General features: G+C 57.8%; 1 protein-coding gene across 15 annotated transcripts in view; it reads right to left on the bottom strand.

The window, feature by feature from the left end:
- The window catches only part of Tns1 (tensin 1), a 184,730-nt gene that overhangs the window by 17,168 nt on the left and 154,400 nt on the right, over window positions 1-13,162 (bottom strand). For 8 of the 15 annotated variants that reach the window (XM_047544728.1, XM_047544736.1, XM_047544727.1 and 5 more), the window contains 4 exons: window positions 10,276-10,368; window positions 9,419-9,442; window positions 8,915-8,953; window positions 1,204-1,402 (listed from right to left, as the gene is read on the bottom strand). In XM_047544728.1, the coding sequence (XP_047400684.1) occupies window positions 1,204-1,402; window positions 8,915-8,953; window positions 9,419-9,442; window positions 10,276-10,368 (355 nt within the window). The remainder of the gene's footprint in view (window positions 1-1,203; window positions 1,403-8,914; window positions 8,954-9,418; window positions 9,443-10,275; window positions 10,369-13,162) is intronic. The other 7 variants (XM_047544738.1, XM_047544726.1, XM_047544731.1 and 4 more) reach the window with 3 other exon arrangements.

A 13,162-nucleotide genomic window follows, 5' to 3' on the forward strand; every position in this document is an offset into this window, starting at 1 on the left:
CAAGCTGCCTCCGCCCACCCAGCCCCCAACCTGACCTGGGCGGGGGCTCCTGCTGACCAGCTTGATAGGTCCCCTGCCTGCCTGCAGAACTGCGAGGGGCGTGGCCTGGAGATGGCAGGTAGGGAGGGGTGATAACAGAGGACCCCCAGCCTGGGCGCATCCCTGCCAGGGCAGCTCCTATCGCCAGGCCTTGTCCAAGCTGGTCTCGCTCTCCCTCCCTTTCCTGGGTTGTTTTCCACTCTCCAGGGCAGGAAGTCTTCCCTCCCCACCCGGAGCCAGCAGAGCAGCTTCTCACCACAACCCACGCACGGGCCTTGCCTCCACTGAGCCTGTGAGCAGGGACCGGCCAGCCTCCCACCCAATTCTGGGCCCTCCTCTTCATCTGATGCGCTCAGACGATGGATGTCAGCCATCCGTCCATCAGGATGCCCCTTCCTCTCCTCTGCCCCGCAAGTCCCTCCTCCAGTCCTACAGCCTTCTGTGTGTCCTTCCAAAATGCTCTCTCCCTTCCTACTCACCCCTCGACATTCTGCTCACCCCTCTGGATTGCCCACAAATAGTTCCAGCCCTCAGGGATCCCTCTGCTTTCCTAGCCATAGATAATGGCCCCTCGCTCTGAGCTCCAAGCACTTTAATCCTCTGTCAGCTCTTGGCATGTCTGGGTCCCAGCCAGCGAAAGGGGTGTCCGGAGAGAAGACGGCAGCATGGGCTCTGGAACCACACGCTCGGACCTGAAGCCTGTCTCCGCTACAACTTAGCTGCAGGAACGTTAGCAAACAACTTCTCTTCTGTGCTTCAGCTTCCTCTTCTAGAAAGTGGGGACCCTTGGGCTTGCCTCCTGGGTTCGTTGTGAAGACGCCCTACCTGCACAAAGCTTTCAGCAAACAGCTGGCTTCCCAGAAGCACCTACTTCATGAGTCCTTATTGTTAGACTTTAAACTTGGGGGAAGGCTCTCCCTCCTTCACCTTGGCACATTTCCCTCCTGCCAGCACCGTTTTGGGGATTACAGCTCACTCGTTTCTGGGCTCCTCTTACGATGTGGCACTCAGGAAGCTCTCTCAAGGTGCCCTGAAGGGGTCTATGGGGTGCAGCCATCTGGACGTGATTTCTCTCTGCCCACACCCTGGGCAGATCCAAGAGGCCTCTTCTGCCCCATCCCAGGTGGGGATTCTCATCCCCTGTGTCTTCCCACCTGGGCTCACCTGTCAGCGCTGAGGATAGGGCTGCTGGTGGACAGAGGGCTGGGGGAGACAAAGGAGCTGCCCAGGGTCCCATTCCTCAGGGGTGTCTCGTGGCCATAGGCCTGTGCAGCTGGGGCACTGAAGCTCTTGGGTTCAGCATCCTGAGGCCGGGGTCCAGCCACTGCTGTCCGTGCCACAGACTCCACATAGCTCCGGGGTTCTGGAAGGCGCAAGAGGACAGAGACTGAGCACAGATTCCCCAGGGTGCAATGTGGGCCCCACCCAACCTGCCAAGGACATAGCCACCCGGAGCAAACAGGAGAAAGACAGCACAGGAACAGCCCCCAACTGACATCAGGACCCTGTCCCGGGGCTCCTGCCTGCCCACACCCCCTGTCCCAAGACAACCTTAAGCAGAGCCTGACTCGAAAAGCATTCCAGCAACCAACGCCAAACTCAGTCCCTGCAACATGGCCATCAGAGATTTTTCCACCCAAAAACCAGAACCTCTGTCCATGGCTGGTTCCCCCTTTGCTGCTCCTGCTGCCCAGGCCCTTCCAGGTTCCCAGGCACCACTCACATCCGGGGCACTAGAGTGGACCTGGAGCTCCGCCTGAGCTGGCCGCTATCACGGGACAGCACTGGGGTCCTCCCCAGGCCTGGAGGCCAGAAACAGGCTTGCTCACCTAGCAACAGACCTGTGCCTGTGGAAGCCTGGATACCAAGACACACCCGCCCCTCTCGGCCTGACGCACTTCGCATTTCTCAAGAGATGGACGCCAAACAGTTCCCAGGTGGAGCTGGACATTCTCCACCCACCTCCAGCCCTTCCTCCACACCGGGCAGTTTAGACAGGACATTGATACACGACCCCCAGTTTAGAATATAAAATCCCCAGGTCAGAATAGCGTAAGAGAAGGAGGGAAGGGGAAGAGCCAGAAAGGCCATTTTACAGATGAGACTGAGACGGGGACAGTGAGATGACTGGAGGCACAGCTGGGACCAAGGGCGCCTGACTCCCTCCCCGGCCTCTGAGGCCAGCTTTCAAACGGGCTCAGTGTTAAATGGCGAGAGGAAGTGGGGCGCTCAGTTTCTCCAGGGACATGAACAGAGATGGATGACGTGCCACCGGCTGCAAACTTGGCACCACCCCGTCCCACCCAGGAGGGACGAGGCCTGAGCACAGGCCCCAACTCCGTCATACCTCGGGCATCCGCTGAGACCAGCCTGAGATACTTTGGAGCGGAGTCCGTGCAGCCCCACAGAGGCCCTTGCAGCCCTCACTGGCCAGGACAGCCATGGTCACTGAGTAGGAGAAGTGCCCCCTCACCTGGGTCCCTCAGGGGTGTGAGGACTGGGGTGGAGAAAACGGATGCAAACCCCCTCCCCAAGCCGGAAGAAACCCCACTGGGGACGGAGGGTGTTGTGCCACCTAACTTGGTATTCAGCCTCCTTCTGAGGCAGGCCCAGGCCTGGCATCCTGCGCCCGGGTACGCCGGCCTCTATGGACACAAAGGGAGATGATCCTTCAGACCAGGGCCCTTTGCAGAGGGGGTCCTGAGCCTGTGGTGGGGCAAGGCAGTATGTCTGCAAAGGAGTGGGCAGGGTGGTCTATCCCAGGTGCCAGGCACAGGTTGCACAGGACCAGTTACCTGGGCACCCGAGCTAGAGTCCAGCTGTGGGCAGAGCCAGCAAGTACTCCCTCAAGCATCCCAGGCCACCACACACCTCCTGGAAGCCCCAGGCCAACACAACAAAGAAGGCCTGGATTCTGTGCTATCCAGCCTGAGGCCCTGCTGGAGCTGGAGCCGCAGAGGCCTCTCAGATCCTGGGCTGGTATGCTGCTTTGTGAAGGACCCACTAGTAAACATGTAAGGTGTGGCGGATCAGAGGGCCTCTGTCGCAACTGCAGAATCCTACTGTCGTAGCCCCAAAGCATCTGGAGACAATAGCTAAAGGCATGAAGATGGTTGTGTTGCAATGAAACTTTCTTTATAAAAATAGTTGGCAGGCAGGATTTGGCCAGCTGCCAGCGTTTGCTGACCCTTGATCTAGCTAACCTGTCTCCTCAGCCTGGAGAGGTGGAGCAAATTTGCCCAGAACACACAGCCAGTGCGTGGCCATGGACACCAGCATCCTAGTCTCTGCACTCACAATGCAGTGAGGGGTGGCCTACAACCGGACCACAGTCTCAGGGGGACACCTAGAGAGGGCTGCTACCTGACATGCCAGCCACCAGCCAGAGGAGTGTCAACGTCAAGGCTATTCATAATCACAAAAATAGCAGTCACGGGAGAGGAGTGGGGTGTGAAGCATGTGAGCACCTTGCACAGGCCACACAGCTAGCAGGTGGCACAGCCAGCTTAGGAACCTGGGCAACTGCCCAGAGCCCACCCTACCCGTCGCACATATAGCCGTCTAAAATCGGGAGCCAATGGTTTCAGGGTGGCTTTGGTCTTGGGGAACTGGCTCCTTGTCCTGGGGTAGAAACCCAGTTTGGCAAAGGGACCTTCAGAGAGAGTCACATCCACAGAAATGTGAAGGAGACCCATGCCAGGGCCCACCCTCCTCGCCCCTCACCGCCTCAGGTCCCTCCCCAGGAAAGCTTCCTGGACCCTCGGCGTGCTTCCCTCCGGTCCCTGCGGCACACGGCACCTGTTCTCTCCCACCAGGGACGCAAGCAAGCAAGCAGGGCCCGGGCCGAGGGCGTCCCAGCTCCCCACACAGCACCTGTCACACAGCAGCCTCAACACATGCCCGTCCCACAAATCAGACCCGCAACCCTCACCCTGCAGCCCACCCAGACAGAGGTGCCCAAGACGTCACATTCAACCATCTCCTTCCCTGGCGTTCCAGTTGAAAACTACGCAGGTGACCCTGCGGGGCAGCCCTCTCCGTCCTCGGCCACTCTCCTGGTCCTCCATGCCCCTAGGGCCCACTTTACCTACTGCCCACCAGGCCGCTGCCCTGGGGCTCCAACAGCTCTGCCCCAACCCTCCCCTGGTTCCTTCAAGGCCGAGTGGGGACGGCTCCCCGTCCTGCTGCCGAGCATGCAGGGCTCTTGCCCAGACTCTGTGACCCTCGGCTCAAGTCCCCTCGGACACCTCATTGGAAGGAGCCACGGTGTTTTGCCACGACCTGGCCCACACATCGGGGAAGCAACTCCACGCCCTTCACCCTGCTTCAGAGAAGGCCGTGCCTCCGGCCCTACCCGAGCAGAGCTGTGAGCTCCGGGAGGCTGGCACAGAGGGCTGGCGGGACCGTGCGTCAGGACCCGCGCTGGCCAAGCTCTCTGGGCGTCAGTGCCGTCAGCCCCTCCCCCGACCCCTCGGCCTCTAGGACCAGGCATCAGAACTCGGGGGACAGAACCACTCACCCAGGGAGAAGCAGCAGCCTGGGTGCCCAGCACAGCATCAGGAAACAGCCCCATGGCACCGCGGCCATCCAGGGACTGCCCTGCCCGGGCTGCTGCACCTTGCCCTCCCCCATCCTCTGCCTCGGTCAGCCCCTCCTGTCCCTCCAGTCCCAAAGCAGGGCGTGGGATAAGCGAAGCCCTTCCAGGCCATCTCCACGCTTCCAGGACCCAGTGGGGAGGGGCCTTGGGAAGTTCTCTATGTCCTGAGTTCACCCCCAAAACTCCAAGACCAACGCTAGGAGCCAAACATGGCTTCCCGGTTGGCAGACTTAGGTGGCCACACAGAGGCTCCTCTTTCTGCCCAAGACTCCACTCCCCTCCTCCCCACCTGGGGCCACCGGCACAGCGGGCTCCCCTCCCCTGCTCACTCCCTCCAGTCCTTCTGGACTCAGTCTCTCCTCTGTAAAGAGGGGATGCCGACACCCCCTGCCTAGCTCGCTGCCTCCGAGTGACAGGAGACAGGAAAGCTCCTCCGAGTCCCTGCTAATTCCAACAGCATGTTGGGACCTGGCCCGCCCGTACCTGAGCCCCTAGCCTCCACTGCGGCCCACCCCAGGCAGTGCAGTTGGGCAGGGCGGAGAGGTGGGGCCGGGGAGGGTGCTGCGTGTAGAACATTCCAGGAGCCCAAACCCACTCCAAGCAGCTGCTGGCAGCTGAGGGCAGCTGGAGGCACAGGAGGACTTGGCTCCTCCAGCCCAGGGCCCGCAGCAGCTCCTCCTCAGCACCTCACACGCACTTTCTACCTCCCCTGCAGCTCTAGCTCAACAGAAGGGCCCACCCCACCCACCTTAAGTAAAATGAGACCCGAGGGGCTGGGGTGTGGCTCGGAGGCAGAGCTCCTGCCCTGCGTGTGCCTGTGCTGGGGTCCCTCCTCCGCACAGAGAGAAAAAAGAAGCATAGGTGTTGGAGGAGGAGGAGGTAAAGACACTGAGTCCCATGTCCAAGGGCTCAAAAGCCAACACTTCAAGCCCTCCTGACCAGGCTGCATGTTCCTCCATGTGCCCCCGACACCCCACCTGCCCACTAGGCTCAGCACTTCGGCCTAGTGTTGAAACACCGGTGAGCGTCTCAGCCCTCTCCAATGCCTCACTCCATCTTCATATCCTTGATTGTAAAGGCACAGGGTCTGGCATGTAGTATGTGCTCAGTAAATCTGCATCACAGGCTCTGCCACAGAACACCCATAACTAGCATCCCGGAGGGAGAAGAGGCCCCAGAGTCGACTCCTAGCCCCGTGTTCCTTGGTACCAAGATCACCCACACAGCAGGCTACCCTGAGTGTCCCCTGCCATGGATGCCATTCCTGATGTCCACCTTGTGTTCTCACTGCAGTGCTTTCTTACTTTCCTTCTCTCATGGAGATGGACACTGGGTCCCTACATCCAGTAAAGTCACCATTCAAATGTTGAAGGGTCCTTATGCCCAATGCAGTCATGTGGAAAGGAGCAGCCACCACACACTTTTCCTGCAACAGCTCTAAACTGTGCCCCTGACTGATGGTGGGCCTGGGCCAGTCATCTAACCTCCCTTGTTGATAAAATAGGGTTGCTACTACCTTCCTTTCAGCACACTGTGATTACTAAACAAGATGATGTGACATTGACCTCTGTGGTCTGGTTCCTGCCTGCTTAACCTCACTCCATACTAAACACCCTCTTGTTCTGGGTTCCAGCCTCATTGACTTCTCTATTCCTAGAAAAAACATACTGTCACTTCCTCCCACAGGACTTTTGCACCTGCCATAGACACGCTATTCCCTCCTACCCCAGGGCCTTTGCACATGCCATTTCTGTCTGCTCTTCTTTGAGTTTCACCAAATTGATGCCACTCACCTTAACATCTTATCTCTTCAACCCAGGTCATGTTCTTTGCCATGATGTCTCATAAAACTGTATCCCTTTCCTCCAAAGCACCTAATGCTTAATTCTGGTTCCTGTTCATGCACAGGCTCCATGAGATTATAATCATATCTCATACTGCTTATCATTATGCTCCCAGAGCCTGGCACAGTTCTGGTATACAGTAGGCACACAAAACATTTTTTGAACCAACAAATCAAAGAATGCATGAATATATTTAGCACAGAGTTGAACAGAACAAATGTCCCCTGAATTCTTCATTTCCTCCAGCTGAAAACCTCTGCCACTGATCATTTCCCCCACAGATTTCTTTTTCTGAATTTCCCATCAAAGTATCAGCAGGGAAATCAAGCAGAGCTTCCAGGGTCAGCAAAGAGTGTGCCCAGGCCTGACCCTGGAGGTGGTGCCTGGGTCAGGAAAGTGGACAGTCACCAGACCTTGCCCCGCCCTCTCACTGGCCCACTGCTGAGGAGCAATTCCGGCTCCCAGGCTGGATCCCAGAGCACGTGCCCAGAGGCAGGGGAGGCTTGAAACGCCACTTGATGGAGACCCAACTCCAGTCTGGTTCTCTCACCTCCCAAGTATGACCTTGGGCAGACGCCCCCACACACACGACAGACCTCGGCTCCACATCCTGGACGATGCCGGGTGTGGGCGTGGCTGCCTCCATCCCTAGGAACTGTCCCCTCCAAATTCTGTGGCTCTGGGACAGACGCAGGGATGGGGGACTTGCGGCTTATCAGCTGAGGTTCATTCATGAGGCACACTTGGCGGTCTCAGCTCAGCTCTGTCACTACCTGCGCCCCTGAAGGGCCCCCCCAAAGCGGGAAACCCAGCTACCGAGGCCTGTCAGCTGCACGGTGACGGCCCCTGGGAACTTCTCACCTGAGCATTCAAGAGCCCACCTGTGTACCGAGCCTGCCAAGTGCCAGGAGGGCTGAGAGCCAGCTGCGTGCTCAGGAAGGTGATTCGAGAACAGAGCCACAGCTGGGCTTGGGCCAGCTCCCTGCCCCCGGCTTCACTGCACTGCTCTCGGGAACCAGAAGCTGCCCCCAGCCTGGGAGAAAGCCCTTTCCCAGCTACGAGGCTGGGGAGAGGTGCAGGGGGGCCGTTCCAGCAGCAAGGCACAGGCTGTGGCCCCTGAGTCCCAGGACCTGCTGCGACCCCCAAGCTTCCTGAGGCTGTCATCCAAACTCAGTCTGGTTAGACACGGGCAAAGCCCTCTGGAAAGCTCCAACCACCTCTGCTGAGGGTAGATTCAGAGGGGTCAGGGCCCTCTTAGAGGTGGGAAATCCAGGTGGTGTGTACAAGGGACAGTGACCCAGAGAAACAGACAGGATCCCTAGAGACACACCACCCCTTCATCCCACCCACCGACCGAGTCCTGCTTTGAGTTCTGTCCCTAGTGAATTAAAGGCCTTCCACTAGGCTTTGTCCCCTCTCTGCCTACTGGTCACAAGGCAAAGATGGGCTCATCCCAATCAGGGGCCAGGCTGGGGCCCATAGCTGAGCTCACTTCTTGAAACTTTTTTTTAAAATACCAGGATTGAACCCAGGGCGCTTAACCACTGAGCCACATCCCCAGCCCTTTTTATATTCCACTTTGAGACAGGGTCTCCCTGAGTTGCTGAGGTTGGCTTTCAATCTGTGGTCCTCTTTCCTCAGCCTCCTGAGCAGCTGGGATCACAGGCGTGTGCCAACGCCCCCAACCTCCTTGAAACTCTGTCAGACGCTGTGCCTGGATGTGCGGATGCACTGCTGCAGGGGTGGGTCTACGGCTTTCCCGAGACTCCCAAAGGTGTCCTGGATGTCAGAAAGACAGGCTTCCTGCTGTCTGTGTCAATAGGAAACCAGGCAGGGGCTTCCTGGATTCAAGTTGTGAATCCATGATGGTGGCTCTGAACCAGGGACAAATCCCCCCAGGGGACACTGGCCAAGTTGGAGACATTTTCACCTTGCCATGCCTGGGTGCCTGCTACTGGCCTGCAGTAGGAAGAAGCCAGAGAAGCCGCTAACAGCTCTCCAGTGCACAGGACAGCCCGACTGCCCAGAACTGTCCCGCCCACCATGGCCACAGGGCTGAGGAGGAGAAGCCCCGCTCTGACAGACCCCCTCCAGTCTCCCTCTGTGTGGCCACACACCAGGCAGGTGGCACAAAGTCATGGGCGGAGGGAGTGACAAGAGAGGTGTTTTTGTCCACAAACTGGCACGACGCTGGTGCCTGGACACTGGCTGTGCCTGAGCCAGTGCCCAGTGGCTACCAGCTCCCCAGGCAGGATTCAGGTGGTGCCCAGGGTGATATTTCATTGTCAGCGAATGGGGACAGGAAGGCCATGAGCCTGGTCACTTGAGACCAGGTAAGAAAAGAGAGCTGTCCTGAGCCGCCTCATCAAGCCATGCGTGACTAGCCATTCCCAGCCCCAGAGAACCAAGCAGCTGTGCGTGAGCCTGCACTTACCTTCTGGAGGGTTAGCCACCTCCCTCCCCTCGTCTTCCTCTGAGGGAAGAGGAGAAGAGAGGCAAGGACAGGCAGGAAGAGGGACAGGTGATGGAGATGAGAGGAAGAACCAAAGAGGGGGAGAGAGAGAGAGGAGAGAGAGAAAGATCGGTTAACGGGATTGTTCCTAGAGGAAGAATTTGAGTGAGGAGGCAGAGGCTGAGAAAGGGAGGAGGCGGCTCTCCACAGAAGAGCCCAGGTGAGGGCTGAGGCCCACCCTGTGCAGGACCCCAGGAATCCAGGGCGCAGTGCAGATGCTGACTCAGGAGCCTGTACTCTCCCAGCCCCTGTGGCCAGGGCTCCTGCGGGTGGAGTCTCAGGAAGCCGTGTGCAGGCAGGTGACAGGCAGCCCCAGCCCCCTTCATCTCCTGTGGCTCAGTGTCCCTGGCCATGCTGGTAGGAGTGACCTCCTGAGTGGGAGCCAGTGTCTGGGTGGGTCACAAATGCATGCCATTTCCCTCCTACCTGGCTGGATCAGTCTTCTTGTGACTAAGGAGAGAAGGTTAAAGTGGACCCCAAGACCCAGCTCGGCCCTGAAACCAGAGTCTAGAAGCAGTTTCCTAGACTAAACTGGCTCCAAATTGCCAATAAGAGCCCAGAGCCCCCACTGTCTCCCTCTGCTCAAGAAGGAGAGGAACTGGGAAGTGGGAGAGACAGGAGGCTGACCCGCATGGCAGCCCACTCTGGAGGACAACCTGAGGAGGCTCTGCCTTCCACTCCTGCCACACGCCAGGACAGTGGCTGGACCCCCGAGGGGCAGGAGCAGCTGGGGAGCCAGGCTCTGGTCCTCAGCCCAGGGTGGATGTGGACAGGGGACCAGCAAGGCCATCTGGAGGTGGCAGGGCCTTGGACAGGCAAGAGACACCTAGGCCAAGGGGCAGAGGGCTAGGGAAGGAACAGACAGCAAGGGCTGCCGCCCTGTTTATCAGACAGAGGTTTGTGGTCCCAAAGAGGCAGAGCGGGAGAACACCCTGGGCACAGGGTGGCCTCTGACATCTCAAGGATGCTCAGAACACACTAGGGACCCGGGGAGCCAGGCTCCCAGCAGAGAGCAGGCCAACCCAAGGAAACTGAGGCCAGACCTGCAAATCCCAAAGTCCACAGGGGCCACAATAGGCAGGAAGGTTGTAGAGGGATGTGTCACTCTGACACCTCACAGAGGCCTCCCAGGCCTGACCTCAGGGGGGCACAGAGCCACCCTCTCCTCTCCAGAGCACCTCCAGAGCCTCCACTCTGGGAGCTGCCTGTGAGATCCCAAGCCCAGGCCACAGGGTCCTGCCCCGCGGCCTCCTGCACCACGTCCCGCCCAGCCAGTCACTCACCGCCTGTGGGGTGCAACAGGATGTCCGCTGGGTTGTGGGGTTTCAGGCCCAGAGCAGATAGGGGTGTCTTGGCCAGACCTGGAGGGGAGCGCACTGTGCCAAAAAGAGAGAGGAGACACCTGGGGTGAGTGGATGGCGGCAGCAGGGCTGGACAGGCCACCTCCGGAGCGAGAGTCGGTCAGGGCTGTGCCATCCAGAGCCAGTCCCACACCCCACGCTCGGCTCCACGGCCCTTCCAGTCCCATCCAGTGACATTTCAGCAGTTTAAAGGACAAAGGGAAAGAGTCAGGAAATGACGCCCTTTGTCCTGGCCCTGTCCCCAACCTTGAGAGACCCATTTCTCCCCCTGGGCCCTCGGCTTCTTGCGGTTGTCCCTTTACATGGCTCAGACCAACAACACACATGCAGCACTATCTGCCCTTCTCTAGAATATTCTCTCTCCCTTTCTCCTTTCTCTTTCCCCAACATCCCTCCTGAACACACACACACACACACACACACACACACACACACACTCACTCACTCTCACACACTCACGCACAGACACACAGACACACACACACACACACACACACACACACACACGCAGCCTTTTAAAACCTTGCACATGGATGGACTTAGAGGAAAACGAAGACGGAGCGTGACATGTCCTAGATAGGACAGGCAGGGGAAGGGGTCACAGGCCACAAGCCTGGGCCTCAGGCCAGCCTGGTACCAAGTGCATCCCTTACAAATCCCTGTGAGAGAGACTGTCTCTGTGTGGGGCTCGGTACCCCTGAACCTCAGTGCCTGGGAGGAGGAGAAGCCGGAGAGCAATCCCGGCCAAAAGTCCAGCTTCCTGTACAAAGCCAGGCTCCGCCCAGCCACCCATCTGGGTTACAAGTGTCACGTAACACACAAGGTCAGAAAGGGCTGTTGGGAGTTTTCCCATCAGCCAAGGACTCAGCTGAGCTGCTGGGCAATGTTATGCCCAGTCACGAGATGTCTCGGTGACAGCTGCCACGTCCCTTCACACATCTGAGAAAGAAAGCAAGAAGTTCTGTGTCTCCTAGCAAGGACACCAGGAACTACAGAGGCCACAGCCCCCAAGGACACTCCCTGCCTGCTGGTGGCCACAAGAGACTAGCTGTGGCCCTCAGTTGCCTGGGACCCGAACACAGCTCCACTACCCTCCGTGTGACCACCTGCTTTCCCCAAGACAGACAGGCTTCAAAGAAGGAACGCAACAAAGCACAGCCTCTCAATGTCACCAATACACACAGCTCGGTCGGGCAGGTGCAGGTGTGTGCACACAGGTCTGGGGGTGGGTGGCCCACCAACACCCCAGCCTCGCTGTCCTTAGATGTCCAAAGGACAAATACAGCACAGGGACAAACGAGTGCTACCACACAGCTCCAGGGACCAGGTGAGTCCAGGCTTCTCCATCCCCACGGCTCCCACCCCACGCAACACGACATCCGGCTCACGGATGCTTCTCAACCCCTTGTTAAGGGCTGAATGCAGAGTCAATGACATATCACCAAGAGCGAGGCTGACCAGGCCGGGGAGGCAGCTCCAGCCTGCACATCTGCAAGTGCTGCCCAGCAGGTCAGCGAGGTGCGGGTCCCAGGGAGAGAAGAAGAAGGGGACCAGCAGCCAGAGACTCGCTCACCCCCGCGCCCCTGTCCCAGGCCCTGCTGCTGAGGCAGCTGAGTGGGTGGTACTGAAGCCAGGCAGCCTTCTGCTTCCTGAGAGAAAAATTCCTGGCATTTCTCTGGCTTCTGTGCCCTCTCTCCAACTCTGTGCATTTATGAGAGCTCGGACTTCACCCTGTCCCTGGCTGGCCAGCGGGAGGGAGAGAAAAAGGCAGAACTCAATTCTAATACAGCCCCAATGGCTTCCATCCCAAACAAAAGGACACCCAACACTTGGCTGTTGGACCTGACAGCAAAAGGAGGCAGATGAGAAGGTAGAAGGTCAAGACTGGGGAGAGCTGCCATTCAGCAGCTGCCTTAAGTGGGTGGCTTGAGGTTGCAATTATGGTGGCTCCAAAATGGCAGCCCTGGGCCCCAAAGGCCACCGAGCTCTTGCGGTTGACTAATCTGAACTGAGTTGTGCTGTCAGCACAAAACACATACCAGTATTCAGTGTGCAAAAGGAACACAAAATATCTCAGTTTTTAAATTAACAAAGTACATATTAATAATGTAGATTGATGTTAAATTAAAGCATATTATTAAAATTAATGTCACCAGTATCTTTTGACATTTTTAAAAAAAGATTGTAAAGCATCTCAGAATTTTTATACTGATTTTCCTATGATAATATGTTAAAGGTAGCAAAATGTGATTAAAATCAATTTCAACAGGTCACATTTTTTGGTGTGGCTACTACAGAGTTTCAATGGTGAAGCTGTTCACACTCTGTGTCCATCAGGGGGCCAGAGCTGGGACTTCCAGGGCTGCTGCTGAGTCTCAGCTTCAGCCTCCTCAAGGTGGCTGCCAGTTTTGCTGTCCACATTCCACCCCTGTGCAGGATGGCCAGCCCCAGAGGACCCAGTGGCTTCCTTACCCAGCCCCCCGTCATGAGGGCACATGCACAGCTGGGCCTGGGCCAGTCAACCCACCCCTGAGGACCATCAGGGTCTGCTTCCTCTGCTCTGCTGGTCTGGGCCTCTCACAGGACCTGAGCTCCTCTAGGCCTGACTTGATTTCATCACTGCCTTCCCCCCAGCTACATCCTCCAGATCAAGGTATTTCCCCTGTTATCAGGGTCACTGCCTCGCTCCTGGCTCATTCAGTCTTCTCTTTGGTTACCCTTCGGGGATCTGCCTTCTAGGAAGCAGTAAACGCCCCTAACTAGAGACCAAGGACGGATGAGATGGGGGTCCTGCCAGCCTGAGTCCCAG

This window comes from Sciurus carolinensis, chromosome 3 (genome assembly GCF_902686445.1).
Source record: "Sciurus carolinensis chromosome 3, mSciCar1.2, whole genome shotgun sequence".
Classification (NCBI taxonomy): domain Eukaryota; kingdom Metazoa; phylum Chordata; class Mammalia; order Rodentia; family Sciuridae; genus Sciurus; species Sciurus carolinensis.